At 38.3% G+C, this 19,169-nt stretch overlaps 1 protein-coding gene across 5 annotated transcripts in view; it reads right to left on the bottom strand.

Moving 5' to 3' along the window:
• LOC117409483 (circadian locomoter output cycles protein kaput-like) overlaps nt 1-19,169 on the bottom strand; it is a 71,529-nt gene that overhangs the window by 19,943 nt on the left and 32,417 nt on the right. For 4 of the 5 annotated variants that reach the window (XM_034015622.3, XM_034015621.3, XM_034015619.3 and 1 more), the window contains exons 3-13: nt 12,078-12,163; nt 10,922-11,014; nt 6,206-6,265; nt 5,839-5,987; nt 5,490-5,581; nt 4,928-5,017; nt 4,354-4,474; nt 3,498-3,611; nt 2,703-2,821; nt 2,254-2,336; nt 1,850-1,956 (exon numbers count right to left, since the gene is read on the bottom strand). In XM_034015622.3, coding sequence (XP_033871513.1) covers nt 1,850-1,956; nt 2,254-2,336; nt 2,703-2,821; nt 3,498-3,611; nt 4,354-4,474; nt 4,928-5,017; nt 5,490-5,581; nt 5,839-5,987; nt 6,206-6,265; nt 10,922-10,941 — 955 coding nt within the window. In that variant the 5' untranslated portion in view covers nt 10,942-11,014; nt 12,078-12,163. The remainder of the gene's footprint in view (nt 1-1,849; nt 1,957-2,253; nt 2,337-2,702; nt 2,822-3,497; nt 3,612-4,353; nt 4,475-4,927; nt 5,018-5,489; nt 5,582-5,838; nt 5,988-6,205; nt 6,266-10,921; nt 11,015-12,077; nt 12,164-19,169) is intronic. The other variant, XM_034015620.3, reaches the window with a different exon arrangement.

A 19,169-nucleotide genomic window follows, 5' to 3' on the forward strand; every position in this document is an offset into this window, starting at 1 on the left:
GCCCAAAGATTTAAAGCACAGAGCCTGTTGCCGAGGTAGTTTCAATGTTCGAAAAGTGGAGGGCTCTGAAGGGGTTTCTTTATCAAGTACACACTAGATAATTGTGATGTGTTACTGTTTGACAGCTCACACTGGGGTAGTGCTCTGATGCTGGTATTAACGAGCGCATGTTTCCCATATCACACAGCCATGTGATATGGGAAATATCAACTGTATGAGCCCATTGAACATATTGCTCACCAGTTAATATATCAACTTCTCTCCTTAGTTTTGACGAGAAGTCAGAGCTCGCTGAGCCTTGTGTGTCACTCATCTTTATTTCCTGGGGGTGGAGACGACGTCTGACGCACACCGTGCTCGGGCAATTCGGGCTATAAGAGATTATATCCCATTCGGGAATCATTACATTTCGTACTTGAAAAGGAATCTGCATTATATGACTAGCTGTCACAAAGGCAGACCCAGCTGAATGACTCTTTGGTTGAAGTCAAACTCCTAGAACAAGCAGCACTTAACAAATTTCACTAATGTATCCACTTAAAAGACCCTGTAGCAAAAATATATAGATTCTCATGCTCTGTAAAAAAAAAAATATATATATATATATATATATATTAGGGGTGGGCATCGATATGAAAATTGTATATCGATATCGTGCACGTATTTTGATAATACCGAAGTCTTCCAAACAACAGAAAAATATAATAAACACAAATGCATTATGAAACATATATACATATAGATGTTAACAGATATTTACATAAGAAAAGCAATAACTTACTTTAACTTAGTGCTGCTTTGCTTCACAATATCCATGGAGAAAAACAAGGTCTGGTTATACTGTTTTACTATTCCATGCCATCATCAGCCACCTCAAAACCGAAATATGTCTATACTTCACTGCGCAGGCTAGCCAATCTGGAAGTAATGTAATCTTCTCTGCGTATAAATGCATGACACATCTAAAAGTATTAAGCATGGTGTCATGCTGAATGTTGCATTATTTTAAGATGTGTTTTGATGTTTTAAAAGTACATCTCCTTTATAATACCGAAAGTTCACATTTTAGAAATACATTAATAACAGTGTAAGTAAATCGCATGGAAAAAATGCAATGAACCACAATGACACATGTGCGTATCTCACAATAATCCCAATAGTGCTTAATGTAGCATGCAAATAGCATTTGGTACCTTGCGAGGAAGTTCTGAATGGAAAATATATATAAATACATATTTAAAATTATTTAAGCCGGTTTTCCTGTTTATTATGTTTGTTTTTAGGTGTGTATCTCTTTAAAAAAGACAGTCCTGTTTCTGAATTAGTTGATGCACAGACTTTTTGAAAACAGGATATAGTTTCCGGTAAGGGATTGGCTGGTGAGAGAAAACAGGTGAAGAAACGGGAGTAGCGCATACGAGAGAGGGTACACAGATTGTGGATTTGTTGTTTTTCTTGATTTATAACTATTGAATGTTTGAAATACATTTGTTAAATCGGGTTCTTAGAAAAAGAAAAACGTCAATCAATGGACTAAAATGTAAATAATACGAGACTAACAATGATTGGTATGTATAGGGTTTGTTGTAATAAACCTTAATATAATATAAACTTAATTATACTGCGTTTGCATTTTTAGCAGTATTAGCAATAAAAAGCATGTCTCTGCAAGCGTACGTGATTTTTTTTTTATCTCACGATATCGTGATATGGAAATTATTATCGATATCGAACGATATAGAAATATCGATATTGGTGCCCACCCCTAATATTATTTCAGACAAGTTATCTTCTGCATATTCAAATCAACAGAACCATGCATGTGCCATGTTCTGCTGTATCAACTTACAGTGTTCGTGGCATTTTGCCAAAGTTTCCAGGTCGTCCACATGGTAGTAATCGTAGCCAGACGTGCCAAGAACTTCAAATGGTAAATATCCAATTATTGGGGGTGCCCTTGATTAAATACAAGAAATAAAAAATAAAAACTAAAATGAGGTGACTTGACTGACAATGAGAAAAAAAAAACTGTATGTCTGTGTGTGCAAATGCAGAATAGCTAATAAATATTTCACATGAAACCTTTTCATACTAAATGCTCCTCTCTCCATTTTACATTTCACAGTTAAACATAAGTAACAGATGCATCATATATGGAGTGGTACAAGTTAATCTGCCCTTCATTGTGAAGAACTGTGCTAAATGCCATGCTGGGAATAAATCCAAGGAGTACTATAATTGTACAAAACGCACCTGTGATCCAAGAATAAAAACTTCCACTCTAAGCTATGTCGTGATGTGAATTCTTCATTAAATTCTTCCACAGTGCACATTTCCTATGTAAAATAAAAAAGAAAATAGCACTATTGCATCCTGCTTATTGTAAAGCAATATGTATTTGCAAAGATTAGGTTTACCATTGGCCAATAGAACTCAGCTAGAATAGCTACCAGGATAAATTACACATATTGATGTAAAAGTTGCATTAATCCAACTCTATGTATATAATTTGTAAATATACAAATTAATGAAGGTACGTTTAGATGCCTATGTGAGAGACTGGCTTTGTGCTAAAGTCTCTCAAGCATAGCTCTCTCTGCATTCCAATGCCATGTTAACGACCCAGGACCCAATTTAGGATATTTTTTGGATTCTAATGAGCTGAGAGGAACAAGCAACACTTATTTAAATTGGTAACTTACCTTAATAAACTGGGGTTTAGCTAATCTTACGGTTGCTATGAAACACACTCTGTCTTCATATGGTGGCCTTAAGGACCTTTGTATAACTCCTTCAAAGCCATTTCGTGTGGAAGTCGTCACTAAATGAAAAACAACAGGAGAGTTGTTTTTAACAAAGATTACCTTTTCTTTATTCAAATCAATCATGATGATGTCTATGTTTTGATAAGTACTGCAGTTTACAAAGTTATATGCTTCAGAGCATTGCTGAAACATACCCTTGCTTTATAATCTGTTCCATGAGTCTGAAATATATATACAGTATATATATATATATATATATATATATATATATATATATATATATATATATATATATATATATTCACCAGTAACATTTGTAAATAGAATCAAAGTTGAATCAAGTGCCCTGAATCTGACTGGAAAGGGCTGTATGAACTGATATTAATCCAAGAAAGCAATGCAAACGAGACACAGGATCACATTATATTTTACAGGAAGGCTGGCTTCCTTCAAGGACACCAATTATTAAAATATCTGATTAAAAAATGAACACTACAAGAAATATATGTAGGGATTGACATATTCATTGCCAATACTCTGTACCAAACTAAAGAACATCATTCACAGTAGAAAACTACCAAGAATCACAGAATCTTAATTATACAGAGTGCTGCCTTCACTAATTTATTTTCTATAATTTGCACTTAAATAACATACACTTTGTGTTCTAAAGATTTAAAATATAAATAGACCACACATGTAAACATGGCTTAACAGACTATATTTACTTACCATTATTCAAAGACTTGAAATTTCCTATGAATTTAACATATTCATATACAGGAGTTTCCTTAGGATCTATTGTTCCTCTTAGCATATGGCAACAAAATTCTAACTGATTTTTTGCTGAAAAACAAACAAGAGGCAGGAAATTCACATTGCATTACAACATAAGATGTAGGATATCGTAATTACACATCAGTACAAATGGTAATTGATTAAACTTTTAAATCTGTTATTACAGTCGGCGCTGCCTAATCGGGATACTGATAAATTGGGATTTCTGCTTAAATGGGAGACGGTTCTTCCCAATGCTATTTATGTTGTTTAATTGGGACGTCACTTTGTTTAACGGGGCTACAGTTTTTCAAATGATTAACGGAGATCACTTTTCAGAGCAAGACAGGTTCGCGTACCACAGTGCACTGAGTTTATGCTGTGACGTGTGCGTAATTGCGTAAACCACGTTAAACTGTTAAAGGAGCTGGAGTCTCTTGTGGTTGCTGCTGATGCAAAGAAAGTTGCCATCGCAGGTGCCTCGCCTTCTTTATCATTTCATGTAGAAATAAAAAACAGCGATTCATTTTGTTTAAGAATAAAAAATAAAATAATTGACTCGTATTTTAAACTCTGTATTTAACATTTAATCAATGTGATGTAATGTCATTCTTTTTCTTTCCATTTAGAAACAAAAGAAGGGTGACTAAGGCCTCTCGTTTAACTGGGACAGACGCTTATTCAGGATATTTTTACTTCTGCCGAGGAATCCCGACAAAACCGCGCAGACTGTATTATTATTATTATTATTATTATTATTATTATTATTATTATTATTATTATTGTAACAATATATTTAAAAAGTACTTACTCTTTAAGTATTCTGGAGTCAGAGTCTCCCCTTCCAGCATTTGAGTAGACAGAACTTTATATATCTCTGAATGTTCCCCCACTGGGAGAAAATTTAACAGGTTCTGATCCAAGAGGTCAGACTGAAAGACAATTATTTGATTATTAAAACATATTGTTTTCTAAACATACTGAGCATGTAATTTGTTACAGAGAATAGAACTCCTCTTGCAACAGTGCTGACTTCTAGATCTACTGGCGTACACATAGAGGAGCTACATGACTTGCTATTACACAAACACACTGGCAATGCTCCCAAGTGCAGCACAAGGAGGAAACAGGAACAGCTTTAACCATATATGGATTATTACAAAATAAAAGCTATATGAAGCCACTATAGTTTGTATTCAAGATCCAATATAAAAATACATTATAAATCTTTCTGTGCTATAATACGCACACTAATGAAATCAGAAATTCACGCTGAATTACAGTTGTCATTTTTACACATGCAGTACATTTACATTAACTGTATTTTGAAAATAACCCAATTATCATATGACCAACTTGAATTTGGCAGTTATTTTTATACTTACAGGTAAGTGTTCAAGTAAGGAGGTAACACTTTCTGAAACATATATTATATTTCCATCCGTCATTATTGCTAGAAAGAATCCATCAAGTGCCTGCAGATAATGCAAAAAAGCATGTAGTTAAAGAAAGATTTTACATGTCGCGCAAGTATCTTTCTAATTTATGTGCGTCTCAGAGCTTGGTAGGAATATCACATTATACTATCCTGTACACTGAGCTTTGGACATTGGACACTAAATAATCACTAATCATACATGTAGGCCTAGATATTGTCCTAATACTTGTCTGTCCATTCAACATGCAAATATAGTTATCCACATCACAACTGCACACGCCACACATATTTAACAATTAGTGAATCATTTCCTTTTTTCAATGCCAGTACTGTGAAACAAGCACTTCAATATTTGACCAAAACCAAGTCATCATGGTTCAATGCAGTCACCACAAACTGTAAGCTGCGATAAGCTCAAACCTACAGTATAACTGACTTGCTATATTTGGCACTGCTAAAAGCACTTCTTGTGGGCTGTAGCTTTCATAGATTCCCCGTGATACACTCACTTCTAGCATTAACTGTGTAAACTCCTCATTACTGAGGAACGAAGGCTTCCAGTCTTGTCGTATTTCACTTGATTCTGACTGTGCAGCAATTTCTAAAATAAAAAAAAGAATAAATACAAAAAAGATTCAGTTATGGTTGCATAAAATGTATTATTTCATATACAGTATTATCAGAAATGTTGGTCAGGAAACAAATGTTTTGTGCTACCTGTAGTACAGCGCATATATTCACATGAAGGTTTAAACTAAACTAAAAAATAAAATAATGTCTCTGAACACTCACATGACTATTCTGCTTTCTTGCAGAATCGTCATGAATAAATAAAACATGCATGACGGTAACAGGTACCTTTGTGCTTGCGTAGAAAGTCGATGCTCTTCTGTAATATTGTTGATTTGTCCATCTTCCGGGTGTTACCCGGGAGCATGGAGCCAAGCTCTTTGATGAGGACATTGAACTGATCTCTGCGTTTCTTCTCAGATTTGTTTCTGGAAACCCTGAAAGGAAACAAACAATAACTTAGTGAACAAATCCCCAAAGAAGTCCACGTATACATAGTATTAAAAAATGGAAATGTGTCATTTAGCTAGTTGTACCCCTGGTTTAGGTTATTCAAAAAGTGCCCAAAGACATCTTACCTTTTTTTCTTTCAATAGGCTTTATACCCTATACATCATTTTTATCATGTAAAATGAAAGTATTTAGCTTTCATTACCTTTTAGCTTTGTCCTTGTCATCTTCTTCCATCAACCCATCAAAAATGCTGCTGTCATCTCTGAAACAGAGTACATGTACACTGAAATAATTTATCAGTAAAATGTCAAAAACACATATATACATACATGCGTACCAAGGACTGAACTTGGTCCTCATGATATACAGTTCACTCCGTTTATAAGAATCACATCAGTACCAGATGATTTGATTCGTATAAGCAGTTGATTCTTAAAAGTGGACCGATATGTCTACAGGTAACCAGTCAGAGGCAGATAGGTAAATGATCCTGCTTCAAGTAATTAACATTAGCTGTATTTAAGTAACATTATAAAGGTGGTGTTGTTTTAATTAGGTGATGTACTGTTTGTGATTAGTACCAGATGAGTGTAGTTAAATTGAATAGAGGTTGATTTGCAATTTGATTGGTTTACACACAGCTTTTATCCATCTAGTTAGTATAATATACAGCTAGCCTATTTGTACACCAGCACAAAGCACCAGCCAACCGAAAAGCCTCTCTACCAAAGAGCCGGGAGTCTAGCTGTGGGAGTCCAGCGAGGAAAGACCTGCGAAGAGAGGCTGTTGGAGAAAATCCGAACCTAGCAGCGCTCTGGAAGACACCAACTATTAGACAGGTTTGTACCCTCCCCCCACCGCGCCTGCTCCCACTACTACTGTACATATCTGTCTCACCTGTCCTGCTATGACCGTCTCTCACATCCCTGTTACTCTGTCCTCTCACTCCCGTCCTCTGTCCTCTCTCTGCTGCTGTCCCCCTAACCTCTCTAACCTCATCCCTCTGCCTCTCCCCCCCTCCCACTCTCTCTGGTGCTCTCTGGAACTGTCACTCTCTTCTGCTAACAAAGCTGATTTCATCTCTGCCTTTGCCTCCCACCTCTCTCTCGATTTCCTTGCTCTCACTGAAATCTGGCTCTCTTGATAACACTGCAACTCCTGCTGCTCTGTCCTCTCTCTACGTCCTGTCCCATACTCTGCGTCTCACTGGACGGGAAGGTGGGACTGGTCTTCTCCTCTCTCCCTCCTTACTCTTTTCTGTCCCCTCTGACCTATACTCAATCTCTGTTAACACCTTTGAATTTCACGCTGTCCAACTAACCTCTCCCTGTCAACTCCTGCTAATTGTACTGTGACTTTCACTCACTTTCTCGATGAACTCAGCTAATTCCTCTACTGTGTTTTGTATTTGCTCTTATTAGGACTGAAGTCATTGTATTTTGTATCTTGCTCTTAATTGTACTGTAATTATTTATTGTAAGTAACTGTAAGTCGCCCTGGGTAAGGGCGTCTGCTAAAAAATAAACAATAATAATAAAATAATAATAATATGATTACTGTGGTTGAGAATGAAAGCTTTGTTCCCTGCAGTGGAATGGGTTGACCACTAGATGTCATGAGTTCCCACATGTATGCATAGGGACAACATGAAGTATTGTTTAGTTAGTTCTCCAACTGAAAGCTAGGTTTATTTTGTTTGTTTGTTTTATTAGCGGTTGTTTCCCCACTTTAAACTGCAAATCAAGACTCCAGCCTGATCATTTACACTGCCCTCGACCACGTCACATTACAATTAGCAAAAGCACCTCCGTGCATCAGCAGTTTAAATACAGTATACAAATGTCAATGGTGCTCAATCACTGAGGAAAATACATCAAAACAAGTCCTCGCCTTTACTACAGTACATGAGGGTGCCTAGTTTAACCACCGTGCGGTGTTAAGTGTAATGGCCTTTGAATTAAAATGACATTACAGTACAGTATTTTACTGTCAGAACTACCACTGCATTTAAGCATCTGTGACTTACTTATTTTCTGTTGCGATGCAAATCTCACAGTTTTTCACTAAGCGGAGATGCAAAGCTCTGCAATCCCACTTCCTCTACATGCACATCACACAATAACAGTGCTGTACTCAGTATGTATTCAATAAATGTATATTCACTTTATAGAAACAGAGTTTCATTAACAGAGAACACAAAAAACACACCTGCACAATGCAGTGGCACATTCACGTTTCATTACAAACAATGCAGTCTTTCCTGCATCGTTGCACTATCCACGCTGCGTATGTGCCTAATCACGAGAGATGTGATCAAATTCAAATTCAAAAACAGCTTTATTACCTGTACACATCATTGCACTTGATCAAGTACCGTATTACATGTAGTCAGTCTGACCCAAAATGATTCTTATAAGCGCATTGCTTGACTCTTACAAGCAGATTATTTTACATTGGTTAGTATAGGAATGATTTTGTCCCAGGGGTTTTGATCACTATATGTGGTTAATTCATATATCAGTGATTCTTATAAACAGAGTGTACTGTAATACAAATAGAATCATGTTTTGCATCGCAACGTGGGGCAGCAGTGTGGAGTAGTGGTTAGGGCTCTGGACTCTTGACCAGAGGGTCGTGGGTTCAATCCCAGGTGGGGGACAATGCTGCTGTACCCTTGAGCAAGGTACTTTACCTAGATTGCTCCAGTAAAAACCCAACTGTATAAATGGGTAATTGTATGTAAAATAATGTAAAAATAATTGTATGTAAAAATAATGTGATATCTTATAACAATTGTAAGTCGCCCTGGATAAGGGCGTCTGCTAAGAAATAAATAATAATAATAATAATGTATGGACCCGAATATATTATCATACAGTAATAGACGTCTCCAGTTGGTTTGGGCCGGTAACGCATGAGTGCATATTATTATGTGATAATAATATATTCTGACCAATATATATTCTATGTTTCTTAAAACAAACAAAAGCGAATAACACAGTTCTATATTATTGTATTATTGTTTGTCAGTTTTTCATCTGTTACAAATCTTATAGATTAACAAAAAAATGTAGAATAAAGTATTTTATTTCCATTGTTTTTATTCATGAACTGATGAAATAATGTATATTTTCAATTACATATATAGAAAAAATGTAACATCACCTATCCGCACCTAGGATGGTTTGCAGGACAGACTCGCCGTGCTTGGATCACACGGCTATGTGCGATACAGCTGGCAAAACCTATACTGAGTGAAATGACCACACGGGACGTTAGTGAAGGTAGAACAAAATGGGTGCTATATTAAAACTCTCAGACAAACATGTATAGTGGATATTTTGCATGTGTTACTTTATTTTGTTTCTCCCACTGAACACACATGATGTAGTTTGCGAGGTTTATATCAGCAAGTCTCTCTTCCCTGGTATTTTCATTTTGTTGCTCTTTAAAAAATGTCTCCTGAAATGTTTCTGTTATTGCTTTGAACCGCACTGTTTCCGAGTTCTCGTCATTGTTTGGTTGACAGTCCCACGTCTTTATTTTGAATGTATTATTTCTTCTCTGTTGTACTGTAGTGAGAGTGATACTGGCAGCGGTTTGGTTGAAATGAAGCTGCCAACCAGGCAGTGTCATGACGTAGGAACATGAATATTATAGGAATATATTTTTTCCACTTACCTACGTATGTACATGAAGATTATAAGGATATACCAGTATATGTTTTTTAATATAGCATTCTGTTTCCATGGCAACATAGCATTTTTTTTATTTTAGTTGTACACAATATACTTATTCTCTATGAAGCATACAGTGTCATTAAAAAAACAGATTTAGTCAGATTTACTGAATTTATTGTAAATAGCCGAAATGAAACATATAAATGCATCTTCTGTTCCATATAATGTGGGCAGGAGCATGCTCACTCTGGAGGAGCATCCTGTAAACAAAAAAATAACCAACAGATGGTGCTAGTGTTATAGTAATACTAAAAGTTAAGGCTTTTGGACTTCAATATCACAACTACAGAAGTACTTTTCTGTATTCAGCTCGTCTGCTTGTCTTTTTTAAAAACCAGACAGTTTAAACCTTCCCAACCTCTGAGTGTAACGAAGATTTTCAGTGGTCATTTGTTGTATTCTCTAGGATGGTAAGCTTACTGTGAGGATCCACACAATTTCAACAAAAATGGCAGTAAGCACCTATGCAGGCCGTCTTGCAAACAAGAAACTGCATACAGTATGCATAGCATCAGCAGTGGCAGAAAGGTAGCTGGGCTGCAGAACAGACATTTGCGAGTTTATAAAAGAAAATCTGAATATGTAAAGTTAAAAGCAGACACCTGGTATTGCAAGGCCAAACAAATACGCTACAGGTACTGTCGTCAAAACACAATACAACTTAAGAAAATGGTCACCTGAACTGAACTTAAATGTTCACAAAATGAAAATAATAATAATAATAATAATAATAATAATAATAATAATAATAATAATAATAATAAAAAAACAAGCAATGAAATGGAAACATATATAGCAACAGCCATACCCTTATCCAGTAATCAAATTGCCCTTTTATTGACTTTCAAAAACAAGCAATAAAACCAGTAAAAGTTCATGTAAGTGCACATTTTATTTTACTCTTAACTATATTAACCCTGTGCTTGTTTTATAATTTATTGTAATTTCTTTGCTGTCTCATGAAATTATACTGCATTAACACAAATGTAAAACTTTTAAAAAAAATGTTTACTGTATTTTGAATCAATTGTCTGAGTACAGAACAAATAACAGAACAGTTGGATAAGTACAAAGATACCTATTCATTCTTTATAACAGATATACACATATATTTGTTGGCATCGTCACTATAAAATGTCTTAAATACAGCTTTTAAAACGAGTCGCTATAATACATACCTTTCTACACTGGAGCTCATTTTATAACCTGCTTCACTGTAGTAAATACAGTAAATCACACTTTAACCGTGAGGTAGACATTTGTAGCTGTACCTGAAAAGAAAAAAAAAAAGAGTTCCATTAAAATGAAATTAATTCCATTTAAATCTTAATGCAATATCTAATTTTTGTATACAAGATCAAAGGTTTTACTATATGCATCTGAACTTCTAAAAACATTAACTTAGACATACTGAAAATTCAATTTGATTTTGTTAGCCTATAATTGTACAGTAAGTGAAGTAATGTTTTGTCACAGTGTCTTGTCTGGTTTCAGTAGTCATACCAGATCATACTTTGCAAACCTAAATACATGGTTATGTCTACTGATCCCTGATGATCAGTTTTTAATAGATGCAATGACATCATTATTACGGGACACATTCCAAAACAGTATAAAAGATATAAAGTATGCAAAACATTTTCTGTATACACTAAAGCAAAATTAGCAACAAAAAAATATGTTTGTGTAACAATGTGCTTAATGAGTTGAAAATTTGCAAATGTGAAAAAAGTGCCTGGTATACAAAAATAAATAAATAAACAAATAAATATGTTATCAATAATAATAATAATAATAATAATAATAATAATAATAATAATAATAATAATAATAATCAGTTTCTACAGGGAAAACCAAAAAATGTATAAACACAGGCACTGTGTTTTTTTTACTTCACCGACCCCTATACTTTATCCATGCGTTCCTACTGACTGTCAGTTCAAGTGAGAGCTTGTTCCAGACTGCTCTCACAGGATAAATTAACGCTGGTTTTTTTAAAACATTTTTATCAATTGCCAGCATGCAAAATGCCTACTCCAACCACAGTTCACAACCGTTTGATCTAACATGCAGGTATACATAAATAAAAAGGACCTTCACTGACGTTTTACAGTACATATTTTTAAATAAACTAAGGAAAGTTAGATGCTTGATTTTCAAAACCTTGCTACAGAAAGGGCCCTTTTTTAATTCAATGGACTACACTGACTTAATATGAGTTCTTGCTAAAATTTGGAAACACACACTCACACACACACACACACATTCAAATGTGCGTTTTCTATACCACCGTCTTAATAACTGAGCATGCACCAGTAATGAAAACGTACTTACAATGACAAAAACAGTTTAAAATCTGCAACGTCTCTTTTTGTACTCTGGCCCTTGTTTTCCGATTTAAATATTATTTTATTTTACATCTAGAAAACAGAGAACAATCGGTTAGTTTTCACAATCATGGAAAAGGTTAAAACATATAAATACAATACTAAAGGAAATTAACAGAAATGTTAACAGAACGTCATCATCATCATCATCATCATATTCCAAAATCAGGATCACTCTGTTTAGGGATTGTCTCCGCCCACAGATTTCTAACAGATCAGACCAAAACATATGCATTAGTGATGTGCCGGTCAGGCGGGTTTGAGTTAGATACATTTAAATAAACTTTGGGTCGGGTTGTTCATCTATAAAAAGTGTTGAGAATTACATTTTGAAAAAATGAATTACACTATATATTTCTAAATATTGTAATAACAACAACATACTTCTCCAATTAACAGTGGGCATGTGCGGAATTAAGGAAATGGAGTGAGCTAACTTCCATGTAGTGTAGTTAACACAGTTTAACCTTGTTAAGTAAAAGAAATACATCTAGCAAATTCCTTACTAAAATAATGGCTTCTGAAAATGTAATTCGTAAAATGTTGCACTCTGGAAAACTTAAAACTAGACAGAGAGAGAGAGAGAGAGAAACATAAATCTCAAGTTTGGAACAAATTTGCAGAGGTCGTCAACGTGGAAAACGAGTACAACGGCTTTGTGATGTGCTTGCAGTGTGATGCTCTTTACAAGTATGATAGTCATAAAACTGGGTCTTCTATTATGTGTTGGCATGTTTGTGGACATCAAGGAATCAAATTAGCCAGTTCACCACTAACAGTAGTGGCAGGGCAATCAAAATCAAAGCCTATAACATCATACCCAACGGCAGATGCAACAAAGGTTCCTGCGAGTCGTCACAAATGAACCTAAAACCACTCTTCCCTTGTACAAGGTGCAATCACCTTTTTTGAGTGAAATGTGTATGCGGCAGAGATAGATGGCTCTTTGATAGAAACAGTTTACTTTATTTGAAGTCTTTCCACTGATGATGGGAATGGGAATGTAGAGATGGAAGATCTGCTAACAATACTTAAGTTTTTGTAGGCATCAGGATTTTAAAGAGAGCAGAAACTGACCCAAGATTGTGACAGCTACTGGAAACAGGCTGATCTTTGGGATGCAAATTGAACATTTGTGAAACTGCATGTGTGTTAAAATGTTGCAATAACTGTAATATGTTTTAAAGAAAAGAAAGACAGCAGAAATACTAAATAAATTGTTAAAACACACTGTTCATACAAAAAGTTATAATATGCTCTGTATTAACCTATAGTTACGTTAGAACATTCTATATCCTGTTTATTCTGTTATAACAGTAAAAATATTATTGTATCTTTGTAAGTCTGAATAAAAAGGGAGCTGGGTTGGGGTCACGCTGACCAAAAAACACCTGTGAAATGAGCTAAGCTTGTCCTTGTCTGAGCTACTGGTGCCAAGACTTAAAACCTTGAGGAGAAAAGCAGAAACGAGAATCTCATTTAATTAACTCAAAGGTTCACAGTCAAGTTTTTTATTTAGAAAAAAGAAGTAAGCTTGATCTGAAGTCTTAAAGCTAAACACAGGTATTCTAGAATAATTCAAACAGAATATAAGTGTAAATGTTTTATTATAACAGAAGAACTGTAAGAGATTGAAACTAAGAGAATATAATGCAGAAATTAACTTAAAGTAAAAACTTCAGTCAAAGCATAATAGTACCAGTCTGTGTCAAGCATATCAGTAGGATTTGCCAAAGAGAATGTCATTAATTTGTTAACCTTGTCTTTGTTTGAAATGGAACGGTACCAGGCGTGGGTATCTACATTAGGTGAGGTAGTGTGTGATTAGTACCAGGTGAGTGTGGTTAAATTCAATAGAAGTTGATTTGCTATTTGATTGGTTTCCACACAGTTTAGTTGTTTTCCCACCCAGTTGTTATATTAATCAGGCAGGCTATTTCCGAGCCAGCACGAAGCGCCAGCAAACCAAAGAACCTCAACAAAAGAGCTGGGTGTCTAGCTGTGGGAGTCCAACGAGGGGAGGCCTGCGCCGAGACGCTGTTCGAATAGATCAGAACCTAACAACACTCTGGAAGATGCCATCTACTAGTCAGGTCTGTACCCTCCACCCCACCGCTCCCACTGTACCTATTTGTCTCGCCTGTCCTGCTATGACTGTCTCTCACATCCGTTCTGTCCTCTCGCCCTCGTCCTCTGCCCTCTCTCCGCCGCTGCTCCTCCAACCCCTCTAACCTCATCCCTCTGCCTCTCCCCCCCTCTCGCACACTCTCTGGTGCACTCTGGAACTGTCACTCTTCTGCTAACAAAGCTGATTTCATCTCTGCCTTTGCCTCCCACCTCTCTCTCGATTTCCTTGCTCTCACTGAAACCTGGCTGTCCCCTGATAACACTGTAACTCCTGCCGCCCTGTCCTCTCTCTATGTCCTGTCCCATACCCCACATCTCACTGGACGGGGAGGTGGGAATGGTCTTCTCCTCTCTCCCTCCTTACTCTTTTCCGTCCCCTCTGACCTCTCCTCACTCTGTTAATACCTTTTAATTCCATGCCGTCCAACTAACCTCTCCCTGTCAACTCCTGCTAATTGTACTGTACCGTCCCTCTAGACCTCTCGTTCACTTTCTTGATGAACTCGACTATCTACTCTCCTCCCTCCCCTCTGTCTACCCCAACTGTCCTGTTAGGTGACTTCAATATCCATCTCTCCAACCCCAGCCACTCTGCCGGATTCCTCCCTCTCCTTCACTCCTTCAACTTCTGTCTCTCTCCATCACCCCCTACCCACAAAGCTGGCCGTCAAGTAGAACTCACTTTCTCCAGGGCATGCTGCCCCTCCACCCTCTCTGTCACCCCCCTGGACTTCTCTGATTACTATTTCATCTCTTTTTCTCTCTCTTTTTCTCTTCGTCTCTCCCCTCTCTCCCTGCTCCTCCTGCCCCCACTGTCACCTCTCGCCGTAACCTCCGCTCTCTCTCCCCCTCTGTCCTTGCCTCCACTGCTCTCTCTCACCTCCCTCCTATCGACTCCTTCTCACAACTCTCTGTAGACTCTGCTACCTCCACCCTCTTCTCCTCCCTCACCTCCACCCTTGACTCCCTCTGTCCCCTCACCTGCCGACCTGCTAGACCCTCCCCTCCCCAACCCTGGCTCTCCTCTGCGCTCCGCTCAGCAAGAATCACACTGCGATCTGCTGAAAAGAAATGGAAGAGAACCAAACTCACTGCTGCCCTAGACCTCTACTGCACTCTCCTCTCCTCCTTCTCCTCTACTCTCTACTCTGCTAAATGTACTTATTTCCAATCTGTAATCCAAGCCTCAACTAACAACCCACGTAAACTATTATCTACCTTCTCCTCCCTCCTAAACCTTCCCCCCTCCTCCTCCCTCCTCTCTCCTCTATCTCCTCTGATGACTTTGCCTTTCGTCTCTTCTAAAATCTCAGATATCCGCAAACTCTTTAACACCTCTCCCTCCCCCGCACCCCCCCCCCCTGCTCCAACCCCTACACCCACTGCATCCCCTACTAACTCACCCTCCTTCTCCACCTTCTGTCCCCTCTCAGACTCTGACCTCTCCTCCCTGCTCCCGGGTCACAAACCCACCACGTGTGCCCTGGATCCCCTCCCCACTCACCTCTTTCAAGCTACTGCTCCTGTTCTACTTCCCTTCATCTCCTCCCTTCTCAACACCTCTCTCCTTTCTGGTCTCTTTCCCTCTGCCTTCAAACAAGCCTCTTTCACTCCCCTCCTCAAAAAACCTACCCTCAACCCCACCTCCCTCCAGAGCTACCGTCCTGCCTCCCTCCTACCCTTCCTCTCCAAAACCCTTGAGCGGGCTGTACACCGCCAGCTCTCTGCTTTCCTGTCCAACCACTCTCTGCTCGACCCTCTCCAATCTGGCTTCCGCTCTGCTCACTCCACTGAAACCGCCCTCCTGTCTGTCACTAACTCACTAAACTCTGCCCGAGCTGCCTCTCTCTCCTCTGTCCTAATTCTCCTCGACCTCTCTGCTGCCTTTGACACTGTCGATCGCTCTATTCTACTATCCTCTCGCTGACCTGGGAATCTCTGGCACTGCTCTGGCCTGGTTCTCCTCCTACCTCTCCAAACGCACTTACCAGGTAACCTGGTGTGGAGCAATCTCCACACCTCGCCCTCTCTCAACAGGAGTCTCCCAAGGGTCAGTCTTGGGTCCTCTCCTGTTCTCTCTCTATACCCGCTCCCTGGGCCCCCTCATCGCATCCTATGGTTTCTCATACCATTTCTATGCTGATGATGCTCAGATTTTCCTCTCCTTCCCCACCTCTGACTCCACCATCCCCTCCCTTATCTCTATCTGTCTATCTGTTATCTCCTGGATGCACTTGCATTACCTCAAACTCAACCTCTCTAAATCTGACCTCCTCTTCTTTCCCTCCTCCTCCTCCCCCTCCTCTGATCTCTCTATCTCCGTTCCTCAGGAATCTACCACACTCTCTCCCTCCTCCTCAGCTAAGAACCTCGGAGTCACCCTGGACCCCTGCCTCTCTTATTCCCAGCACGTCTCCACTCTGGCACGCACTTGCCGATTCTTCCTGAACAACATACGAAGAATCCGACCCTTCCTCACCAACTACGCCACCCAGCTCCTGGTCCAGGCCCTGGTACTCTCCCGCCTAGACTACTGCAACTCCCTTCTGACTGGCCTCCCTGCGTCCGCCACCCGTCCACTCCAGCTCATCCAGAACTCCGCTGCTCGCCTGGTGTTCTCTCTGCCTCGCTTCTCCCACGCAACTCCACTGCTCCGCTCACTCCACTGGCTCCCGATCACCACTCGCATCCAGTTCAAGACTCTTGTACTAGCCTACAGATGCCTTGACCAGACTGCACCCAGCTACCACCAGACCTTCATCTCTCTCTACACCCCCATTCGACCTCTCCGCTCCTCCTGCACTAGAAGACTGGCTCTACCTCCTTTACGCTTCCCTGCCTCCAGAGCCCGTTCCTTCTCCACTCTCGCCCCGCAGTGATGTTAGGACTGCCCAGTCCCTGACCACCTTCTGGCGCCTCCTCAAGACTCACCTCTTCAGACAGCACCTGTAGAACTCCTCTTTTTTCCCCCTGGACACATCACTCTTCCTTAAATGCGCTTTACTTGCTCTTATCTGCCCCCTATTTTACTGCATTTAATCCTGTAATTTAGAGTACTGTAATCTGTGAAGTGTTATTTAATCTGTAGTATTTTGTATTTAATTATATCCTGATGCAACTATCACTGACACTGTTATTTGCTCCATTATTGAATCGTATTTTGTCATACTTGTACTTGCTAGAACCAAAGTCATTGTATTTATCTTGCTCGTAATTGTATTATTACTTGTACTGTGATTCTTGAAATGTATTTTTGTTCACGACTGTAAGTCGCCCTGGATAAGAGCGTCTGCTAAGAAATAAATAAATAATATCTGGAGAAAATAACTATTGGCATTGAAGTTAGATCTACTGGTCAACAGTTTTACATCAAAGGTTTCTATGATGATTGATCTTTTTTTTTTTTTTAAATACCTTCTGGTACATGAAAGGGAGTATATGGTGAACTGTCTATGGCTTCATTAAATCATAGAATTTAATGAAGACCTGGTAAAACAAGTGAGGGGGAGCAACAGCATAGGACCATATGTATGGGAAAATGCTTACAGAAGAGTCTTCTATTAATGATGAATGACCATGGCAGAAAAGCAGGTGATATGAAACTTGCCTGAACAGGATTTTTGTAAAAACAGATGTTTAGTTTAAAGCATTGAATAGGTCATATGGGAATGTTACGTTCTGACTATGTTCCTGATAGCCTGGATTTAAGTGAAAATAATTGGATATATAATTAAAGACTTAGAAGTTTACTAGGAACCTTCTACCAGCCTTTATCCAATATGACTTTGTTAATTGTTAAATCACATCTATAAATTAAATAAAGCCAACTTACTGCAGAGGATGTTTTTAATGTTGAAAGGGAAGAATATTTTAAAACCCAGGTTGGAATAATTAAACAGAGTAGGTTTTATATATTAAAACACATCTCTCTAAATGTAGTTTTTATATCTATAATTGTATTCACTTGTATGTTGTATTCAGGAACTCCCTGGTACCAAAAGAGAATAACATCAGTTCAAAAGTTCACCTCACATATTTTGGAAATGTAGGGGAGGTGGATTATGGGATGATGGCCCATTAGAAAGTTACTGGGTGTATTTAAAAATGTTATTCACTTAAAATACATGAGCTGTCAAGGCATATTAAGGTTTAAGATTTAATTATGACTTCTGACGTAAAAAAGCAAAGCAAAATCTCTTTAAAAACGGAGGTAAAATCCTACTCAAGCGTCACTCAACTTTACAAGCTGATGTGATCCATGCTCTGAAGATCTCTGATCGAGCTGATTGCTGTTGGGGTCGTATTCAGAAGTCTTTGCCTTTGAAAACAGTTCCTGTCCTTACATTATATTCTACACTTCCATATATATTTTGGAAGGTAAGAACTATTTTGAATCTATATCTCTTTTATACTGATGCATTGCTATAAGGCATAGGATTTATGTTTTAGTTGTGGAGAGTGATATATCGGATGTGGTAGGATTTAGCGGTGGGCGTTTTTCGCTTTATGCATGCATAGTTTAAGGGCAACACATGTTAGAACCATAAACGTATTGAAGTATTAATGCTATTATACCTGTTAAGGCACTGGACTTCCCAGATTGTCTGTCAGCTGGGATTCAACGTAGTCTATAACTACTCAATCCTTTTTTAAGCATTTAATAAACCGAAGGTGTACTAATACTACTGTTTCATTAAAACTTCAAATCGAATGAGTCTATGTGAGTTTCTTGATTATTAAAGTCATCTGGATATGTTGCAAGCCCAGTGCACGAACGATCCACTTACAAGAGTCCGAAACATCTTTATGTTCTCCTGAATGTCTCCCCTGAGTTTAAGAGTGTGCTTAGATTATATACAGTGCCTTGCATAACTATTCACCCCCCTTGGACTTTTCCACATTTTGTAGTGTT

The sequence above is a fragment of the Acipenser ruthenus genome, chromosome 2 (genome assembly GCF_902713425.1).
Source record: "Acipenser ruthenus chromosome 2, fAciRut3.2 maternal haplotype, whole genome shotgun sequence".
Lineage (NCBI taxonomy): Eukaryota > Metazoa > Chordata > Actinopteri > Acipenseriformes > Acipenseridae > Acipenser > Acipenser ruthenus.